At 31.9% G+C, this 22,890-nt stretch overlaps 1 protein-coding gene across 2 annotated transcripts in view; it reads left to right on the forward strand.

The window, feature by feature from the left end:
* LOC145947530 (UNC93-like protein) overlaps positions 1-22,890 on the forward strand; it is a 66,513-nt gene that overhangs the window by 36,084 nt on the left and 7,539 nt on the right. For both annotated transcript variants that reach the window (XM_083057318.1, XM_083057316.1), the window contains 2 exons: positions 4,986-5,202; positions 15,660-15,822. In XM_083057318.1, coding sequence (XP_082913444.1) covers positions 4,986-5,202; positions 15,660-15,822 — 380 coding nt within the window. The remainder of the gene's footprint in view (positions 1-4,985; positions 5,203-15,659; positions 15,823-22,890) is intronic.

Genomic DNA, 22,890 nt, shown 5'->3' on the forward strand with positions numbered 1-22,890 from the left:
TCTGGTTTTTACACTCAATTACCAGCAGCTCAATATATTTATTAATGCCGCGCAAATACGCTCGTAAAATGTATACACAAATGTACGATGGCTTAGATTATCTTGCTCATCTTGCAATCAAATGCATGTGTATTATTATAATTATTATAATTATAAAATTTTTTAATTATAAAATTATTGTGTAACCGGTTAAAAAATAAATCTTTCTAAATACAAATTATCAATATAAAAATTTCAGAAAACTTTTGTTAATATAAATTATAAAAACAACTATTTGTAATTAATTAAATTTGATTACTTTTTATATTTATTCTATGGTAAAATTATAATTTGCTTATATAGAAAATAGCTTATATATTTTTATATTTGATTGTTAAAATATTCTATACATGTGCATATACATATATAAATTTTTCTAGAGCTCTGTAAGTCCATTTTTGGTTAATTAAATTAAAAGTAGTCTTTAAACAAATATATAGAAATGCAGAATATTTGCTTTCGACTAGGTAAACTATTTTTGTTCTCAAAATTAGACAAGTTTCGCGATGACAAAGCGTCGTACGCAGCATACGTGTCCAGTAGAAACAGACGTTATAGTCAGACAGTCGGACTAAATGCTTGGTTTTCCCCTGACGCTCGTATATCTCGCGCCTTTACACACCTCGTGTTCGTCATACATGTGTGAAAGACAACACTATCGGTGAGGAACTCCTCAAGCGAGACAGGCCATGATAGCGACAGAGAGCGAATCGCACATTCGCCGAGAAGAAACGAGATTTATCCGGTATAAACTCGTGATAGTCGGTTTCCGTACTACCTCGTACGCATTCTCCATTGCCGCGTACACCTCTATCTCTATATATACGCACACATACACATGCACATTCCGTAAAGTATTATTGTGTGTCAATTTTACAAGTGAAGAAATGTTTCTTCGATTTCTTCGCTCGTCTCGAATGCCTAATATATTCAGTTTGACGCTATTTTGACGCTATTTTGGACATAATTCTGTAAGATCTACAACGGAGAATATATATATAATTTAATTTGTAATAAAAAAATATATATAAAATTGATCTAGATAAATCTAATTAAATAATAAATCGCAAAGATAAAAGAACAATAATAATGCACAATATTAAATAACTATTGATGTTTATTAAACATATGTGTGAGTAATATAACACAGTATAACACAAAGAAAGATAGAGAGAGAAAAAGGGAAAGGAAGAGGGAATGGGAGATTGAGAATATTTACTTTTATAAAAAAGAAATATTATTCTAGATAAGTATATAAAGTAGCTAGCTGAAGACGAGCTCTTCTTGAATTATCGCAGATGGAGATCGAGAAAAGTTGGTGTCATTGACGCCAGATAATATTTGCAAATATACTACAAAGGTCAAGATTGTTTTGAGTCCTTGTTGAGGTCGACGTGTGCGCAATATGATAGCAATGAATGGTCAATAGTGACATGAAGGTTATCGATTACGCGGACGGACAGGGTATAATTAAATAATTCGTACAACGAGATTTTTGTGAAATGATTCGATAAATACTTGTAGGATTTTTTATCCATTATGACACCGATTATGGAAGAAGTCGATTAAATATATGTAATATACCGACCGTATTTACGTAATATGGTAAATTATCGTAAAGAATCCGGTTTATTTCGAAGTACAAGTGAATTAAGATTTTAATGATTTTAATTAAAATTTTTAATTATAAATGTGTATCATCGAGCCTGCAATTTTAATGTTATACGTATTTCTTGATATATTCGATATCAATGTTTTATTATAAAAATTTCAGCGAAGGCCATTATTTATTGCAATCTTTTAATATTAAATATATATATCGGCGATAAATGTGATTTAAAATACAGTAAAAACAAAATTTATTTGAACTTTAAAGAATAATAATTTGGTTTTTTTATATATATCTTGCTTTATTATTTTTTTAATTTAGACTTAAAAGTTTAGTTTATTGAAGCTGTAATTAAACATTCTTCTATTCCAAATTTAAAAACTTAAAAAATTTTTACAATTATAAAACTATTTATCAGTCTTTGTTAAAGAAAAATAAATATAAAAATGATAAAACAATACTTTTGTTTTTATATAAAAAATTTATGCGTGTTCTACTGCATTATTATTTCTCTCCATGAAAGATATTTGACATCTTCAGTATGTTTTTTATTCATATTTACTGTATATAGTCACATCGTACGATCGTGTAATTCGAACGATTTCCTCGTGCTTGAATGGCACGCGCCGTTAAAAAGCAGACTTTTTCAATTGGTAACGATGGTGGGAACAATCTTAAACACGGCATACTTAGTATTATTAGCGCTACTCCGGTGAAAGTTCTTCTGGTTGACTTAACGACGCGCACCGGATTAAATCCTACGTAAATTCCAGAATGACGATACGCTTCGCTTAGAGCTATCAATTAGTTCTTGAAATCCTGTCGAATAATAATTTAAACGCTTATATGAAATTGTAAGTAACGCAAGATTCCAGTCGCGCACGCCGCGACGATAGAAGATGAAAGTCGTACCGCGTCAGTAGTTCCGGTCGATGATTTAACCGGCGGGATGTGGTGACCGTTAATTTTTCACGGCAACGTAACGCATCTCGCTTAACGCATTGCGTGATTTCTCGACACATTCAAGAAGAATTTTAACGTCGCATACCTGTTACACATTACATCACGTGCGCTAATAATAAACTCGTATATGTATAACGTTGTACATTCGCGCGTTTCAGAACGAATCGTTGCACTTCGGAGCGCGCCTTCATGGCTCCGAGATTTAACTCGACTCGGGTCGAATACCAACGAGATCCTTCGAGAAGGTTTCCTGTAAACGACCACATTCGAACGCGTGTCGTGCGCTTCCTCATTGACGACACTCTTGTGCGTAGGCTGCGTTTGCACAGCTGTGCGGGAATTTCTTTATCTTGTTATTTGCGAGCACTTCTCTCTGCTGTGCGCTTCGTCGCGATCGGTTCAATGATTCTTTATTAACGAATAATTAACTCTTTTCCATTTTCAATTCGTTGTCAGGTCCAAAATAACTACAATTTTTCTGAAGACATAAAATGCACACAAAAAACAGTACATTAAACGGTACATTCTGTTTATCAAAAGATTTTTTCATGCGTTTAGAGTGCATAGAAGGATTTTTGCGCAAAACAACTTCGCAATCTCAGCTATTTTTGTAGCGTTAATAAAGCAATCAGAACACGTTAGGTTGCGACGAATGTCTGTTGTGTTTTTTTTTTATCAGAGGTAACCAGTCGTCATTTACATCCGACAAAGGTCTTTTTCGACTTCACGCGTCGTGACTAAAAATGCAGAAATTTATATTACGCGATACATCCCCACTGAAGATAGGTGCAACCGTGACACCGATGTTCGGCATTACCTCCATAGGACGCGTCGATGCGCATAATCAATTTTTCGATCGTGAAAAGACGAAGCAAAAAGCGTGTCTAGCGCGCAAACCGCAAAACGATTAGGGAAGAGTCTCATCAGCGGTGAAATTCGCTCATGAAATATTGATTTACGAAGAGTCCAGCTTCTCGCTCATGTGCGTGTGTGACTTGTATTCTTTATATCCTAGCTCTCTCGCGACCGAGACAAGGCGGTATGTCGGTTTCCGGTTACGGCGTAACAGGTCGACCTCTCGATTTATTGCTTGTACACCTTCACCATGCGATTCTTCGAGCGCACTAACATAATCGACGTGGCAATATAAATTATTACGTATTCCTTACTTACTAAGTATACATGCAGTTGCCAGGCAGCTTGCAATGATATTCAATTTTACTCCTCGATTGAGATACATATATGTATAAGATGATAAAATAATTTCCGTAACTAAACTTATGTTGAAAAGGATATCATAGAAATATATATTAGATTTAAACAGATTGGTGATCGAATTTGAAGCTGTTCAGCCTAAATTAGTAAAACTGACAAAAAATATACCGTGTATATATATATATATATATATATATATATATATATATATGCTAAATTTAGTAAATGTATCGTTGAATGCTAACTAACATTAATTAAAAACACTTTATCAATATTTCTTGTTATCATCTGTCTACACATGCTATCAATATATCAATATATATATACATATGCTAAATTTAGTAAATGTATCGTTGAGTGCTAACTAACATTAATTAAAAACACTTTATCAATATTTCTTATACTTTTATTATTAATGCTTTACTATCAATGCTTCTTCAATGAAAAAATGTCATGCTAACAATTATTTAACAAGCCATTTATACCACTTATACGCTTTTTTGAATTAGAAATATTATAATATTCTAAAATAATTATTTCTTCTTCTTTAGAATATTAATATGAAAATGATATGGTCTTCTTGTTGCAAAGTATAAGGCGCAATAGTTATTTTTCCCTCAAGTTATTTGTATAATTTAAATTAGCTTTTTTTAATTACAATTCTAGAAAAAAAAATCATGTTTTCTAACGCAGAAAAGTACGACTCTTACATAATTCAGTTAATGAACATTTATTAAACTATTATCTTAAAAAACTAAGTCCTGAATTTCATAGATCCTAGATTATTTAATTTCAAAGAATATAAGTAAGCGAATTGATATCATAAATAGTCGTAACAATCCTTTAATTTTTAATTATAGGAAATATAAAATATAAATATTAAAATAAATTTTCCTTTTCCTGTGAAATTCTCCTTTTATTTAAAAATTTATTTAAACATTTTTTATTGAAAACTATATAGAGACATTTTAGCAAGAAGATTAAATAATTATTTATATTATAATAATCATAAATAAAACAATAGATAAATCCATAAATTTTTGAATATAGAGAGAGACTCTCAATCTCTGTTTTTTGGATGAAATTCGAAGAAGCAGCTTAGTAGTGAAAGCGCGAACGCGTTTGAGGAAACAGCTCAGAGATCACTTTCAAATTGCAGTGTTGAGCGACGGTGGCGGAGGTGGCGGTAGCAACGGCACGACCAGCTGGGACAAAATTAAATTATGCGGTGCGGATTTCTGCGTCCTTGGCAACGGAGGCCACGAGAGCCTGGAGCGGCCGCCGGAGTCGGAGATCTATGAAATCTCGGCGATCTACCTCGCGTGCGTTGTCGTTGCGGTAATCATCGTCGCTCTGTTCGTCGATCCTCTTTCCAGGTGAGTGCCTAATATATGTCGGAATGAAAGTTGGCGTCGGAGGGTACAGGGGATGCTAATCGCTCGAGAGCGACGCGTTTTTATCGCCTGCCAGGTATCAACCGACTTAATGACCGTCGTAACATTTTGCGACGAAATTGCGCGTCCGATGAACAAGGATAGGCTGCACGAGCAGCTGTTGAAAAATGTTAGAGAGTAGTTGAGACTGGCGAACCTGATTACCTACTTTTTGACGTGCGTCAGTGATTGGAAATAACGCATCGAATGTTAATCGATCGAATTTACATATCTATACGCGCTGAGAGAAATACGTTGAATCAACTTACTCCTTATAACGTGACTTTTCACGCTGCTAATAGAGCACTAATGACTAATATACTCCAAATCATCCCATTGATACTGATTAAAATTTACTTAGAAAAATTTTGTCTGTTTCATTTTAAAAAAATAGATAAAACCAGGCAAATTGGGAGCTACGTTTTTTCCACTTTTGGGAGGGGGATTATTATTGATTAAAAATCGATAAATATAAATATTGCATTCGAAAAAGCTTGAAGTAATTGGAAATATGTTTCTTAAATTTTGAATCGATAATTTCTTTGGTAAAAATTTTAACTTGAACTTTTTTTATATAATAATTTAACGCGACAAATCAAAGTTGTAATTCTGCCTAAGAATGTAAAGATACTTAACAAAGTTTTATTCGCTAATTAATATCTCTAGTTATCTATCAAGAGGGGACTTGAATAAAATATCAATTTAATCCGAGACATATTCACTAAAATTCTTTCTTAACAATCGATGAAAAAATACAAAGATTTTCCAGACTCTCTTTAGTTTACGCTGCTTTACAATTTATGCCAAAGGATACGAGCACTTAGTGTTGACGCAACGAGCGAATCCAGAAACTTACCGACTTTTAATAAGTATGGTTCACGCTACATGTAGCATTATGCAATCGCCGGCACATCCTGTCGGATGTACGCTATTTCGCAATCATAAGCAGAGCAATGGTTACGATGATCCCAAAATGAAGGAAGTAGGGGAGAGGAAATTCGGGTTGATGTTTCGCGGATCACGTCTATCAAGCTGCGGTTTCGTAATATCGTAAAAAAACATGACACACCGTGAAAATAATTCCAACTCATTTGTTGAAAACCATCTTTGAAAAATGACAGGAAAGAAGCGATCGTTTAAAACGTACGACCTTTTGGATCGGATTTTTCAAACCATCTGATAATCTATGTAATGTTAGTAATGTATAAGCATTACGAGCGCAAATATAATAGCTACAAGTTGCTTATTGCAGAGAGAATATGAGTCAACTTTTTTACGAACGAGTCAGATGAATTGGATTTTAATCTTCTTCTGGGAAATACATTATGTAAATTGTTGAACTTTGTAAATTTGCTCTTTAAAAGTAGCTAAAAATTATCAATTTTATTTTACACAACGACTTTTAAGAAACATCTGTTAATGAACAAGAGCTTCGATTATTATGCTCGAGTTTTACGCAAAGTGATATGTATTTTGTTGTTCTACCACTTTCACAAGAATAATGTCTTATCAGATTGGGAGGAAAAAATCTCTCGATCGTGTATTGTTGATTTATATTTAGAACAGCTTGACGAAAATATGACGCGATCGCGCGTGACGTCGTCATATATTCATAAAACGACTATGCGGACGATGACAGCTACGCAATTCACACAGTGCAAAATCACGGATAAAATATATCATTGTCAGTGATCGTGCAAACCGATAAGGTATAGAGTGGTACGAATGGTAGAAGCAGCTTCCTTTGTTACATCCCGCGCATGTCATCTTTCGTGCGGTGCATAATTGCGGCATGCTCTACCTTCGCAATTAGGCTTCATTGTTGGCTCAACACGCAATTACTGGCTTCTTTGTGGTGAACGGGTTTCGTGTCCTACTCGCGTAGATCAATGTCGCGGTAGATACTGATGAAACAAAATGTGTGTTTTTCTAAAATTTTCTAGAAGCACATTCGAGGAAACACTTATTAATCTGCTGATTACTTTGCGTTTGCTCATTTGCAAATTGAAAGTAGTCGATGTTTAATCAAATAATTTATTGCTTTATGAAATAAATCTGACACATATAAAACATGTGTTTAAAAAGATTGAGATAAATAAAGAGTGCGTATACTCTTAGCAAAAAAAATTCGCTAAATTTCTATTTTATTTTAACGAAAAAATTTGATAAATTGGAAAAAAAAATTACTATGTTTTCATATAAATATTATATATTTATATATTATATATTTTTAACGACAAATCACATTGTTGCGTCAATGCTGAATGCGCGTATCCTTGAACATGCTGCATAACTAGTCTCTGTACTAGAAAAATATTTGTATTTTTTCACATCTATTATTGAAAGATAATTAACTCGAAACTTACTGTTTAATGTTACATCTCGTTTACCCAGCTAATCGCAAAAAATCCAGAGGCTTAGGTCAGTATAAAAAATTGATAAATCGATTACTATTAAGTTTTTCTCTTTTTCTCTTTCTCCAACTTTGATAAAGAAATTAATAAAATTCTACTTATAACAAATTATAATAAAAAATAAATAAATAAATATATATATATATTGGTATTGATTGGATGAAAGGATTGGCTCGTGGAATATATTTTAAATATTAACATCAGATATATATTTAAATAATATTTGTAGAGCTGCCATTTCGTTTCTGTCGTCAGTGCTTTCGTATTCATCCTGCCGCGGGAAGATACTCAAGGACGCGTTTGTCCGGATGTAAGCAACTCTTAATGATACGTTGTCCACCAAATTATTATCAGGCCGCAGATTAGATTGCAACTCAACATTACAAAGTCTTACAAAATACATACTTTGCTGAAATGCGCACTACGTCAACTACCCCATTTGTAATTAATACAATTGACCTTCCGTCGCTGAGATAGAAAGATATCGCTCTAATGTAGACGTAACATTAACGACACTTCTATATCGAAAACGTCTGTTTTATCGCTGACCATAAAGTCGCGGAGAGGAAAAACGGAAAGGAAGACCTTCCTGCTCATAGGTCTTATTTCCTGTCCGCACACTTGGCCGATTCGTTTAATGAATTGTTTTTATAGACATCTACGATGAAATATACCTTTACGTTTTTCTCGTGAGACATCAAGGCTTCATTCATTGTGCTCGTCCGGTAAATCAGTTGGTTCGGACTCCTTCGTGGAAAGAACAAACGATAGAGTATTATCGCAATTAGATGATAGGTGATAGATACTATCGTGTCAGACTTATTCCCAGTTGTAATTACAGCGTTACGGTTTTATGGCTCGCGCTACAACAGATTTTCATTGTTTTCGCACACCAGCACCGCCGCGAGATTCTATGAACTTTTATTATTTAATTCAATTCTTTCACAATTTTGGCGAATATAATTTGCTGTATTCAAACAACAAGCATTATTTATTATACATTATATATTATTTATTTTAATTAACAATATTTTATTTATAATATTATTTATGAATAATAATATATATTATACTTTTATATATTTACAACAATTGATAAGAAAAATTAATAAGATTCTTAATGTGAAATTTAAATTTTCGGGCTAGTAAAAGTTAGACACGGATGTCAGTTTTAAAGAAAATTAATTTTTTATTGAAACTACCATCCGCGTCTGGCTCTTACTAGCTTGTTGAAATTTAAATTTGTATTTTATATATTTTACCAAAAATCTTTATACTATTAAATAATAATATGATATAAAAATATATATAGCTGTATTATATATATATCTTTATATTTACAGCATGATATCTACACGAAATTTCTCGTGGATATCAAGAGTAAATGTTAATTAATTCAAATTCTGTCCATCTTTTAACATGCCTATTTTAATCTTTTTTAATATATTTCGTTTTGACGAGAGAGAATATTCTTTGAGTTTTTGAACATTTTATTATATCCTGCTGAATTTAGACATTTCTTGTTTCGCTTGTTTATTCTTCGTTCTAATGACGAATTCATCCGGAACTCTGTAACTATACTTAGACGTCTTTAATTGCTGGGAAAATTTACGATGGTCGCAGAGCTGCAGAATTGTTTTTTCGCAAGGCCGCGCCTCTTCTGATTTACGTGTGTGTTAACGCGAGTTTTGATAACGAGAAATTCACAATGCTAGTCTGACGAAAAGAAAACGATGATAAAACAACACTCATAGTTGCGCCAAGTATAGGGTGTTCCAGAAGTGTTTTGTGATATCCTTGACAAATTTTTCTATATTTTTTATTACCAGTTTATTCTTAGCGAAAATTCTATGCGAAATCATTATTTATTATGACTTTCTAATTGTGGTATCACAAATACAAATTTAATTTAATAAATATTGATCAAATTAAAAAAAAAAGATATTATTAAGGAACAAAACTGCAAAATTATTTATTGATTTAAACTTTAATTTGCTAAAAAGTCTTCTTTTTAATTTTATATATAAATTCTCTATAATATAAATTAATAAAGATAGTTTATATTTCAAATTTATATACATACATATATTTGTAGTCGAAAGGAAAATATCGCAGTGAAAAACACTGTGTAGATATACATTTTATCGTAGTTGCAGTAAAACGAATGTATTTAGGACACGCGACAGCACGTACCGATACAACTTCCCATACTTGCTGCTCGTGTTCTCGCTTAAATCTGCGGGAATAGAACTTCTTTGTTATCGCTCTGAGAGAAACATATCCCTTTGTTCACAAACGCATACCTGTTATCGCAAATGTAAGAAAAAAAAAACAGATCGTGCATAAATAGCAAATTCGTGTGTACTTTTAAAATTAGAAAAAGCTTAAAGCTTTTGCTATTTTAGTTATACCTAGCTTTTCACACTTTTATTAAGGAAAAAAATCGAATATTTTATATAATATATGTTAAAATAATCATCTATCTAAATATCATTATTATATAATAATTACAATTTTAATCAGGATTTATACATATTATATCACAAAGATAAAAAAAGAGAAAAATCCATTTAATAATTATTTACTACACTATTTTGTAAATATATTTTTGTTTTTTTATTAACGATTCTTCGAGCAGATTCTCGTGCCAGTGAATCAAAGTAAAGTGTCGTTTTCCGCTTCTCTCTCTGAGCAAATGAAATTTCACGATCGTCGATGTTACGCGTTGCATAATCCGCGAACTGATGCATCATGGTACAGCGCTGTCGCGCTTCATTCATGCGATCGCTTACGAAGATACGCGCCGTTCGATAATCGTCCACGATGAAACACAGCATGCATAATACCAGTGCAGTTAGAAAAACTGACGTTTCCCCAGTGCGCATATGCATCTCTTTCCGGTCCGTGCATACCGCTAATTTGCCTTTAGTTGTAGATAGATAGACGCGTACATCGGAATACAAGGTAAAAAAAAAAAATATATATATGTATATCGCAAATACTTGACTTTTTCGATTTCCGGTATCAGCTGCTTTGATATTTATCAGTTTCAAACGCGTTGTATGTCTGCTCGCTGCATTACAAACTTAATTTTAATGCAATAATGCAAATATAACTAGCAATGACAGCCGTTTTAATAATGATAGGAAAATCCATATTAGATTAACAGAATAATTAAATAATTTAATATTTAATATCGTGCAGTTTTTGTGCAATCAACTATGACTTTTTATAATGCGCATACACATATTATAGATAAAAGCTGTTAACATACATAAATGACTAATCATTTTAAAACAAAAATATGTTGTTGCAAAAGTATGTCGATATACCTACTAATGCACTAAAAAATTAAGTTAATAGCTGGAATTAATACATCTCTATTTTATTTGATGTCACTTCGAAATTATTCGAAAGAATTAATCGCAGAAAATAAATTCACCAATCATTAAGAGATATTTGAATAAAATATATGAATATATTCAATATATGAATATTATCTAAATTTACGGCAAACATTATGATGGAAATGTGGGCGCTTTTGTTTTCTCTAAATGAAATGCATCATTGGTAACCGCTATGAGAAAACAATGAACCTATTTGGCGGATGAAGCTGCCAGTTTGCTATAAAGTAGCTAACTATGTCGCTGCAATCTAGCAAGCGACATCATTAGGAGAAAGATAATCCTGACCCGCATAATGCAACCGCGTTATCGAGGAAGGCGAACCGCAGAACAAGACTGCGCGGATCATAAATTAAATCATTAATATCGGCATGCTACATATATAAATTAAGTACATTTTCTCTTGCAAAATCAATTTAATCTTACAATATGTACGTTACAAATCGAATAATAATAATCGTGCAAAATACCGCGTTTGCTACTATAATTCTTCCGGAATATCATCTCTCACTGCTTTCCGCAAAATTTGTAACTTTGCGATCGAAGCAGATAATGAATATTTAATTAATTATAAATTATAATTGATATATATTTAATTAATTATAAACATTTGATTGAATGTTTTCCTTGATATATTATCCGCAGAAAATATCCAAAGAGTTGATCGCGATTTGTCGCTCTCTCGCTCTCTTTCCTTCCATTGTCGTTTGTTGTAATGATATTATCATCTCTCGTCCGTGATATCTGCATATTGGTCTTACGTAAGAAAGGCGAGCGTGTTAGATCCGCATGCAGATCGCAGAACCTCTCGCGTTCTCTCGCTATCGTCCACTCGCGCTGCTTCCAAGGCTGCGCTATAACGGTTAGTTCAGACCAAGTCTGTGCACGTTGGAAAGCGTCGCGGAAATATGCGTTCGCAAAGGTGCAGCTGTGGTTGAAAGAGGTGAAAAGGAACGCTTAGGCTACTCTATACGTGAACGTTCGCGGGGCCGGATATAAAAAGTTGCGCGTGATCGATACAAAGACGCGTAAAATGAAGCGAATAATAATGATAATGAGAACGTGAAGTTTATTCACAATTGAGCAAAATACCGGTTTATGTCCTACAAGTTGCGAACAATCATTCCAGTCGTGGAAAAACTAGAATTAAGTGTAAAAATAATTTCGAGCGTTTTTTCATTATCGATATCGATAATTTCTTCATTATTAATAGAACGGAGATTACTCATGCTTGGAGGATTAATAGATTAGAAGTTCGCGTGAGATAAACACATATCTGATCGAATACATTTTTCTCCTATGTCCTCGAACGGATCGAAGAGAGCCATAACACTAACCGGTATCAAGTCTATTGAAAGTATTAGCCAGAGATTCTTGAATTATGTATCTGGATTAACGCGCAGCGACTCTCATGTGCATAAAAGCGCGCTTTTTGCAAACATATATAATATATATGCACGTTAATTTTTCGCTCTCCGACCGACCGGCAAGCAGAAAAGCGTTCTGCTGTAATTTTCAGATAATATCGAGTTGCGTAAATCAGCAAATGATTCTCATAGTATGACGCTCATCGCTCGTGCACGTGAGTGCACGATTGGAAAAAAACGCAAATCAAAGCGGAAGGGGCCAACGTAATTATTATATTGAAAGGAAAGTTCTTTTCTGTTAGGAGATTAATAAGGCTAATAATTATGAATGAAATTTCGTAGTTACGATTATATTTCATCCTTTGCAATCGTATAACATTCGTTTTTTTCAGCAAAATAAAAATTCTTACAAGTAATCACTGAAATAATTATATCAAGTTTTACAATTTGAAAAAATATACACACAATTTAGGAAGTAATTCTCGATTATTTTTAGAAATTATTTTTAATAGAAACGTAAAAACTATTTTTTTATATCTCAAATATTGTGAAAAGATAGTAAATTAATGCTTGAAAGTGATTTAATGTGACATTATATAAGACATTTACATTAGCGGATGAGAGGCGATAGATCTCTGACATAGATATCATGCTAGTTACAAGAAGACGTCCTTGCTCAATTAAGAAGTCGCCAGATAGTTTTATTATTGGAAAATCTTCTATGAAATGAATATAAATTCTTTTGGAATCGGCGTGAGCGAGATACGTAATTTAATCGCTGTCACATTAATCACTATCATCTAATGAAATATTCGTGCTCTCCGGACAAAACATATCAAACAAAACATATCATGATAATTTCTCTTAATTTCAATGAACATTTACATGCGAAAACACGACTTCGTGGTGCCATCACAAAGAAATCAGCATATGAAAAAAAAAAATTATCTACAGTAATAATTCTTTAGTCTTATATATTTCTGAGATCGTCCCGTCACCTGTCATGATTGTTCGCCAAGTTATTAATACATGCGCTAATGATAATGATAATACGCGATTTAAAAGTAATATGGAGCAATCGTGTATTAGATCATTCTGGAAGATATGTTATCCGATCGCGTCGTCTCTCTTTATTTTGACGCCTCCGTCTGAAAAGATACATATGTATATTTACCTTTGCACACGTGTCAATTTGCAACACGTGTCCTTCGCGGATTTAAATGGTAGCCGTGACTTTGGCCGGGCCCAGAAGTCTAGCAAACGTGTTCTCAGGAATGTTGTTGCCCGGGGTGAAGAACATTCGCTGAACTGTCGAGCACAGCCGAAAGATTTATTTTGCGAATTCACCGACAAGGCACCGGAGATGTATTGTTGTACCATCTTAGGCCCCAACTTCTCGCGGATCCTCGGATTATATCTATTCGTCAGTTAAATTTAGCACCTGGATTCTGTCGGATTTTGTCGCGGAACATGCGAGAGAAAGAGAGAATGGCTTCTCATTCCTGTGATATTTATATTAATCTTATGATGCACGATATATGAACCTTTAAAACTCTTTGCTGGTATTTATTTTCTTTTAAGATATTTCCCATATTTCCTTTGATCACAAATCTTTTATCGTATTCTTTATCGTATATATAATTTTTAGATTACATTTAAATATCTTAAAATATAATATAATATCTATTTAATTAATAATTTATAATAATATGAAAAGTAGAAAAAATAAAAAAATGTTATATGCATAAATAAGCTTTACAACAAAATAACAATTTTTTTGTCTTAATAAAAATTTTTTATATTGCAATTTTAATATTACAATACTTTGGCCTGTTATTGATATTTTTGTGCGAAAATATTACACAAAGCTTTAAATATTTAAACTTCTTAACTTCTTCTATTAACAGCTTTAAGTATTTAAATTTTTTAAGAATTTTCAAGCTTAAGTACCATTCGTGTGTGTGTGGTTTTAGTGGCGCATAAATCTTTTAGACGCGATCTCACTAAAGATTAGTACCTTGACTAATACGCAAATTGCGCGATGTAACATTTCAATTCTTTTTCCTACTTTGTTATATTAGAAAAAGGAAAATAATATTGTACAATATATTGTATATTATATGTATATACATATATGTACAATAATTTTTTGGCATAAAATATTAAATATTGCTTTTTGTAGTGTTATAAAAATATTACAATAAAATAGAGAGTTTATATTAAATAGATTTACAAATTTTTATATTAAATAGGTCTATAAATTTTTTATTTCTTTAAAAAATGAGAAAAAATGAGAAAAATAAAACTTATGTGTCATTATTGTGCTCAGTCATTGATTTATTATATCGGGCAATAGGAAATGTGAATCGATTCATATGTCGTCCGAGTTCACATTCATGTAACCGCGACAAGAAACGATGAATGAATCTGGTTGGACACGCGATATCATTCAATGGCAGTGTATACCAGTGGAAGTTTGCTAATTACGCAATCCGCTTCCGCGTGGCTTGCGTTGCATGGACACTGAATAAGCACATGGATGGTACAATCACGATGATAATTAATCTCGGTCATCATTAATCTCTATCCAAGCGAATGTGCTCTTCCTCTTTGCGAATAGCGGCGCAAAAGTTTGCCGGAAAATCATACGTTCTAAGCTGATTATCATTGTTCATTCACGTTTCCCGCTCTTTTGTCCACCCGACTCTTGACTTAGCATTACATATATATATATATGAAATTATGTTCAACGTAAAGCACAATCGCGCTGATTGTTAAAATATAATTGTAGTAATATAGGTATAGTTATCTGAAAATAATAATTTTAAATTTTAATATGGATATCTCTCAAGTATAAATAATGCATATCGATTTTAATAAAGAGAGATAACTGTATATTTAACTACAATTGATTAAATTAGATAAAGATAAAAATACACAATTTTTTCAGGAAAGGTCAGTAAATGAGAATTCATTATCGTTGAAACTATTATTAAATAAATCTCTCGGATGGCGTAATTTTGCCTTCCCGGAATCAGACCTATTATCTCATCGTACATTTATTTTGTTTCCGCACATTTGTCTATCGCAAGAGTTGGAAACTTGTGTTTCAGTGTAGAATTTAAAAAAAAATCAATAAAACGCAGAATGGATAGCATTTTAGCGCTTCTCGAGAAGACATTACAATGTTCACAGAATTCTCAATTGTCTTTCAGATACGGTGAGAAGCAACGACGAGCGGATAGTCAAGAAATAAATGGCATTCAATTACTGTCTGCTACAGCTTACCAGCTAAAGAAGCTTTATCAACAATTACTGATACCGATCACGGTATGGATCGGTATGGAACAGGCTTTCATCGGCGCGGATTTTACGCAGGTGAGTTCTTGAAATGCGTAAACGATTTTTAAACCGCTCTTGTTCTGTATTCCTGTCAATATAAATTGATATTAGAAATTTAATCACAATTCTATGAGATTTGAGATTTGACTTGGAAGAAAGAATAATACTTATAACTAATATAATATTTGATTTTATCTTTCTGAGCTATCTTATCTATATAATTAATGAAAGTTTAATTTAATGCAACACACATATATTACATACTTGTAATAAGAGCCATAAAAAAGAATTTTAATTGTTTCTTTTTCTAGAAGAATATCGAATTCTTTACTCTTAAATTTAAAATTTTATGAATTATTCGCATAATTAATAATAATTATTGTCTTTGATATTAAAAGATGATAAAATACAAGTAATTGCATTTATCACGGTAGATAGATTTGTTCATGGATATTAAAATATATACTTTCTAATGGCAGCTTCGATCGTGCTGTCGTCGTATAAATCGACGCTGGTCATTCCTTTTCGCGCACATTGTAAACTGCAATCGTTGATAAAACAATGGCATTCCATTTTGCAACCTACAGAAGGTTGTTCCGTGTATCGACCTTTTATTGCGAGCCATTAGATCCACGTGTTCTCGCGAATCATTGATAAAGGTAATGGACCATCCTTGGTTTCGTATGCCAGGCTTCGACATTAACGAAACGCAATGACGTCAGCTCAATTTGCTTCCGTAATTATTATCGAGCCGTCATCGAGCGGCAAAGAGACAAAAAAAGAGGCGATGAAAAAAGCAGAGTTCCGTATTCTTATTTATAATATTCTCCTTTCTTATTCCCGGGCACGTACCATTCGGTTCTATTTATGACGTTAAACCGCGCACGAAGATTTATCGACGCCTTTCGCAATAGCGAAAATCGCTGTGGCTTATGATGGACGTAATTATTTGTCATGACAAATGGCAGTCTTCGATAAAAACTCGATCATCGCAAGAATATTTCATATGAGATACGACGGACGTGTCGATACAAAAGAAGACTTGTAGCCTACGCGAAAACGCGAAAAGAACAATCGATTTTCTACATTAGAGCTAAAGTAATGATTCAAGCGCAATACGCAAGTTATATTAATTATTTATATTGCAAATCTATTGATCGAACTATAAATATTGAACTCAATGAAAACTCTCAAATCAACGTCTGATCATTTTCTAAAAACGTAAAATTATTTATTTATCTCTTTCGATTGTATTCGATTATTTAGAAGATATTTAGAATGATCCTTTTTGAATCATATCTCAATTGAATCTCGAGAATCTGTGAGTAACCTACTTTTGAAGAAGGCTACGAAGAAATGATGGAAGTCTTTCGCGGTTGATCGCCAAGCTCTATAACCGGTTGGTCTCTGAGTAGATTTTCTCTTTTTGTGCGCTTCAACTGGCGCCAGAGTCTACCTTCCCTGATCCGGCCTCGAATCACTGTAAGTCGGGAACGACAGTCTTCGTCCTCTTCGTCGTCGATAACAGCAAGTATGCAGTCTTCGACTGTAGCGGGAATAAGTAGTCACTTTTCTTTTCGTCGGCATGGAAACTGCCATCAAGATTGCGAACGCGATGTCAACGACATAGCTGACGACATCAGATCTCTCTAGATCTTTTAATCCATTTCGATCGTCGCTCTCGAGGCGAAAATTTGCTGCTCGACTTTCTATAAAATTATTGTTAATTTTCGTTCGATTCTTCGATTCCTATGTCTTAGCAAAAGTTTCTTTTTTATCAATTTACTTTTTTTATTAATAATATTATAAATATTATATCTATCATAATAAATAATTTGTGTTGCTTACATTTTTTTCATATACTTTAATTATTAATTTTATTAACAAATTTATTAATGAAAATTCTGTTTTATTTGCGATTAACAATTAGATAAAAAAATCTCTGTTAGAGTTATTAATTTGTATCATATCTATGAAGTAAATTTTGATAAAATCAATTTAATTTAGTCGCATTTGTGCCATTATTTATTTTATTTATTTATTTATTTATACAGGACAATCTCAATTTGTACAAATGGATTACTCTAACAGAAATACATATATAGTTCGAGAAAAGAAAGTAAGAGAAAATAATGTAAAATTAAAATTGAAAACTAATGACGCACAAGATTAATTATTTAAATTTTGAAAGAAAAATAATTAAAATGTTACAAACATTACAGATACATATATCGATATCGGTAATTAAAAAATTTGGTGTAGATTTGGTTCATTCAATGTGTGAAGGTTTTTCACACCATTGCTAAACAAAAAATAACATTATTACAGTAAAATTAATAAGTTTATATACACTTTTGTTTTTCACGAGTTTTCTCTTCGATTTTTCCTTGCACGCGAAACCTTGCTATAACAATGATTTGCAATCAATGAAATGCAATAAAAGATCGACCTGAATCAACGCTAGGATTCACGCCAGATTTAGAACGGCGTTTCTTGAAGCGTGACGGCCACACGAGGACGCGTGATCATCCTCCGGAAGCACGTGTTAGTGATTACAGATACGATGTTAGGATCAAATTTGTTGCTTTTTTCGATGATGACTTTATTGAAAAGTGATTTATATGCGAAATGTATTGTTGAATGAATATATATTCAAAAAAATTCTAGCATTAATGAAACATGTGTTCCATAATTTTTTATTTCGGATATTCGTATATATACATATTCGTATATATACACATTCGTATATATACATATTCGATACATTTGTATGAATAATATAAGTATGTATATAAAAGATACAAATGTTTATATAAAACAGTTAATATTGCAACTGTTTCGTCAGATAATATTTTTTTTAATTTCGCAATTTAGTGTAATATTAATGCGGACAACTTGAACGGTTAATTTGTTAGCAATTGCATTAAGATAGAAAAATTTAAGCAAGATATATGTTAATTATTGCTTAAATTAGATTTTTTATCAATAATACATTAAAAGAAAAAAATACTCTAAATGGTGACAAAAAATCAAAAGAAGAAAAAGTTTTGTGCAATAAATGCTGCTTCAAAAATAATCTGTTTTTTCAACACTTAAATAAAATAATTTTTCTAAATAAATATAGCTTCCAAGAAATATAAAATTAAACTAATATCAAATACATCACAAACAGATAGAAAGAAATTTATTATATTTTGAGACGAGATTCGTATATTCGTTCACGTGCGTGTACATGTGAAACTGGAAAGCTACAATAAATATTGAAATATAATTAGATAAAAATAATAATGGAAAAACATTAGAATGTATGTTACAAAAGAAAATGATTAAACGTATCACATGATAGTTATACGAGTTAGATTTAGAAAGTAAACATACATTAATTGATATATATGTATGTTTGCTATGAAAGCGAAATAAGGAAAACGAAATAAGAAAAGAGAGAGAGATATATAATAAAGAAACAAACTTTTCTTTTAAAACAGACATTTTTTTAATCTGGAAATGTATGTGTCTAACATGCGAGCAAGAGCATTATTAAATAAGGAGGAGATATATATTTGAAAGCAGGATATAACGTGATACTTATTCACGCATACAGCATAAGGAATGTAATTAATAGCTGCTCTAAGTCGTAATGAAGAAAAAAACCATGACGGTAATCATACCAGGCTTATGCGAATTATTTCGCTCGATTGAAGAGATGGATTTGCGTAATTTGTATGCTGTCTACCTGGTAATCGATCCATCCAACAATATACTATATCTTTACGTTTTCTCGAGTATTACAAATATAGTATCTCGCGAGCAAAAACACGTCTCAGAACGGCATTTAACAACCGCAAGTTTATCGATTTTTTTACGATTGCGATCGAGCTACGACGAGTTTTAACGGATCATCTTTTTAATTTTTCTTATATCTGCCGGTTGAAGTTTCAATTATATTTTTTGAGTTTTAAAATAATGCCAGTTAAGAATATTTATAATATTTATATCTCTTGGAAAACTATACATTCAACACAAAAGAAGCCCGAACTTAGTTTAGGCTTTTAAATATAACTGTGTGCTTAGATTCCTTTTTTAAAGAAAATATATTGAGAATATTTCCTAAATTCTAGAGTTTTCATTCTCTCTTTCATTTGAAGATAGATCTACTTTAAGAATAATCAAATTAATTTTTCATAATTGTCAGATATTGTTTATACGTCAAAGCTGTAGAATGTGAGTTTCACGTAAGAAAGCAGAATTAATCGAGGAAGGTCGTGCATCAGATAAACCCCTTCGTTATTAAGCGACCCTGCATTACAAAAAGTGCTTCGTGCTTTGCCGGGGTAGCGAGTTGTTCGAAACTGGTTCGTCGACATGTCGTACGACGTCTTCGACTCTGAGAAGCCGGATAATTGGGCAATTAAATGCGCATGATAAGAGAGAAAACGAGATGAAAAGAAAGAGAGAGAAAGAAAAAGAAGGAAGAGCAGGTTGCAGACTTCGCTGAGTCAGCTGAGTGATGCTGGACTTGTTATAAATAGCCCCGCGAGCTTATTTTTGCGCCGATCCGGCAATATCGCTTCTATATCTGGAATCCTGTATACCAGTATTTCTTCTACCGGATTGCATGCACGCACGCGCGTGCACGTGTCGTGATCACGACTTGCTCTTCGATATCGTAAATCCTCGGGACACATACATATAAGCCCATTCAAATGCCCGGATGTTGTCCGGTCAAGAATTATACCGAAGTATTAAAGGAATGCGACGATATGACGGAACTCAATGAAACCAAAGGTACGACGCATGACTTGCAATTTGCGCCGAAGGAATTTTTAATGAATTAACTGATACGGTTATTCAAGGACGAGAAATCAGCATAAACTTCTTTAATTTACTTCGATTTTTTTGTTTTAAACATTGTTAAAAATTCTATTTAATGCTTGGTATATGGTGTATACCAAATATAATTAAGAGAGAGAGAAAAAGAAAGTAAACAGCATAAAAATATAATCATTAGAAGATGTGGAGGTTTACGAAATACTATTTGTCCTATACTCAAATATAAGTTTAGAATTTTTTTTCAATGTCGAAATGTGCATATAAAACACATAAATAGAATTATTATATCTATATATAGCATTATCATGTTTTTTCTAATTTATTGCTTCTTTCGGAAAAGATATTTTCAGTGTCACTATATAAATAGTGACTATTTATATATTTCAGTGTCACTATATAAATAGTGACTATTTATATATTTCAGTGTCACTATATAAATAGTGAATATAAATAGAATTATCAAATATACATAAAACATCGTATCAATCACGTTTTTTTGAATTTATTGCTTTGTTCGGAAAATATACTCCGTATCACGAGAAGTGACTTATATTTATGTGTCAACTTATCAGCAATACATTTATCGTTTATATTGAACAGAATATATTCGTTTATCCATCGCACAATGATTGAGATGTTCGAAGAGATTCACTTATTGTACTGTCTCTTAAGAAGATAGCCGTTTGCCTTGAGCTATAGGATGACATAATATGACATGTGCCATGTTTATATGTATGGAAATAGAAATATTCGCATGTGTACATGCATAATACAAAGAAAGTTGCTAAGTAAATAGACATGATTATGTATGATTGATATGATTGAAATGAGTTTTTTTATCTGTATTGGTTTATTTTTATGAATTAATATTAAAAGACTGTCGATATTTTTGATATTTATCTCTTAAACAAAATATATTAATCTCTTTATTAATTGGACATAATTTTTTTTTCAATCAGCAATAATCGGTCTTATGCTGAGTTTTTATAATAAAATGCTACTACATATTGTATGCTAAAAAAAGCACTTTTCGCACACAGTATACGAAACAAAGCAGGTGTGATGCAATTATTATAAATGAGTCACTTGAAATCTTAGCATCTACGTTATTCAACTTGCATTAATACAATTGAAAATACATTATTTTGTGCAATTATTTTGATGAGCCATAATATTCAAAATAATATATTTGATTAAACGCAGAATCTCGAATGACTTTGATCATTGATTATAAAGTTGATTATAAAGTTGATTATAAATGTCTCTCGAAATAGCTGCTGCATAATCACTGTAAAAACTCGGACTCGAATTATTTGTTTGGATTGTTCGTTCGAGTGTGTGTTTAATTATATACATTTACGCATTAACGATCGGTCCAGAATGATCGCGCGATAAGTGTCTTAATGCGTCTTTCTAGCTGGAAAATGCATGATATTTAGCATGATATTTATAAAATATTCTAGAAGAGTACGATGTCTGCTTATTGCGAAAAATAATCGCACGTAGATATTTTTATGACGTTGTTTTATATTCAATTTTTATGAAAAAACGTATAGTCTCAGTCAGTTGTTTTGCAGTATTAAAATACATTCCGTGATATATGTATTTGAGTACATTAATTAATGTATGTATATAAAACTTCTGTGAAGAATTAAACATTTTTTAGAATTTTTTCGCATTTAGAATTAGCAAATGAATATATTTTACTTTGAAATTGATTTTAATTGGTGTAGCTGGTGATTAAATACGTCAATGATAAATACGTCAATGAACAATTTATTCTTGAATGAAATCAGTACTTTTGCGCATCAATCATTTTTAGTGCGAGTATATGACAATTGAATGTAACATGTACACAGAATACACAATATAATTTAAATTTCATATTTAATATTTTATAAAATACATATAATTATTAATTTTTATTTTTTACATATTAGTAACAATCATTATTTTTTTAAATGAAAAAATATATGAATATATAAAACATATAATTAGATATCCTGAGTAGTATTAAAAAAAAGTATTTAATGCTCTCATTTCAAGAACATTTCGGAATCTTAGTATCCTCAGAATCGTATCTTATATGTTATAATAGATTTAAATAAAGATAGAAACACGTTTAAACATAATTAAAAAAATTATAAACTCGCTGAGCTTTATCGTCACATTACATTAAGATTTGATTGATGGGATTATAATTGCAAGATAGCATTGATATACACATACGAAGGACTGACATCAGCTTCCTATAAAACAAGGGCATCAGTTTAT

The sequence above is a fragment of the Prenolepis imparis genome, unplaced genomic scaffold (assembly GCF_030444845.1).
Source record: "Prenolepis imparis isolate NDT839.2.m4 unplaced genomic scaffold, iyPreImpa1.0 SCAF_2, whole genome shotgun sequence".
Lineage (NCBI taxonomy): Eukaryota > Metazoa > Arthropoda > Insecta > Hymenoptera > Formicidae > Prenolepis > Prenolepis imparis.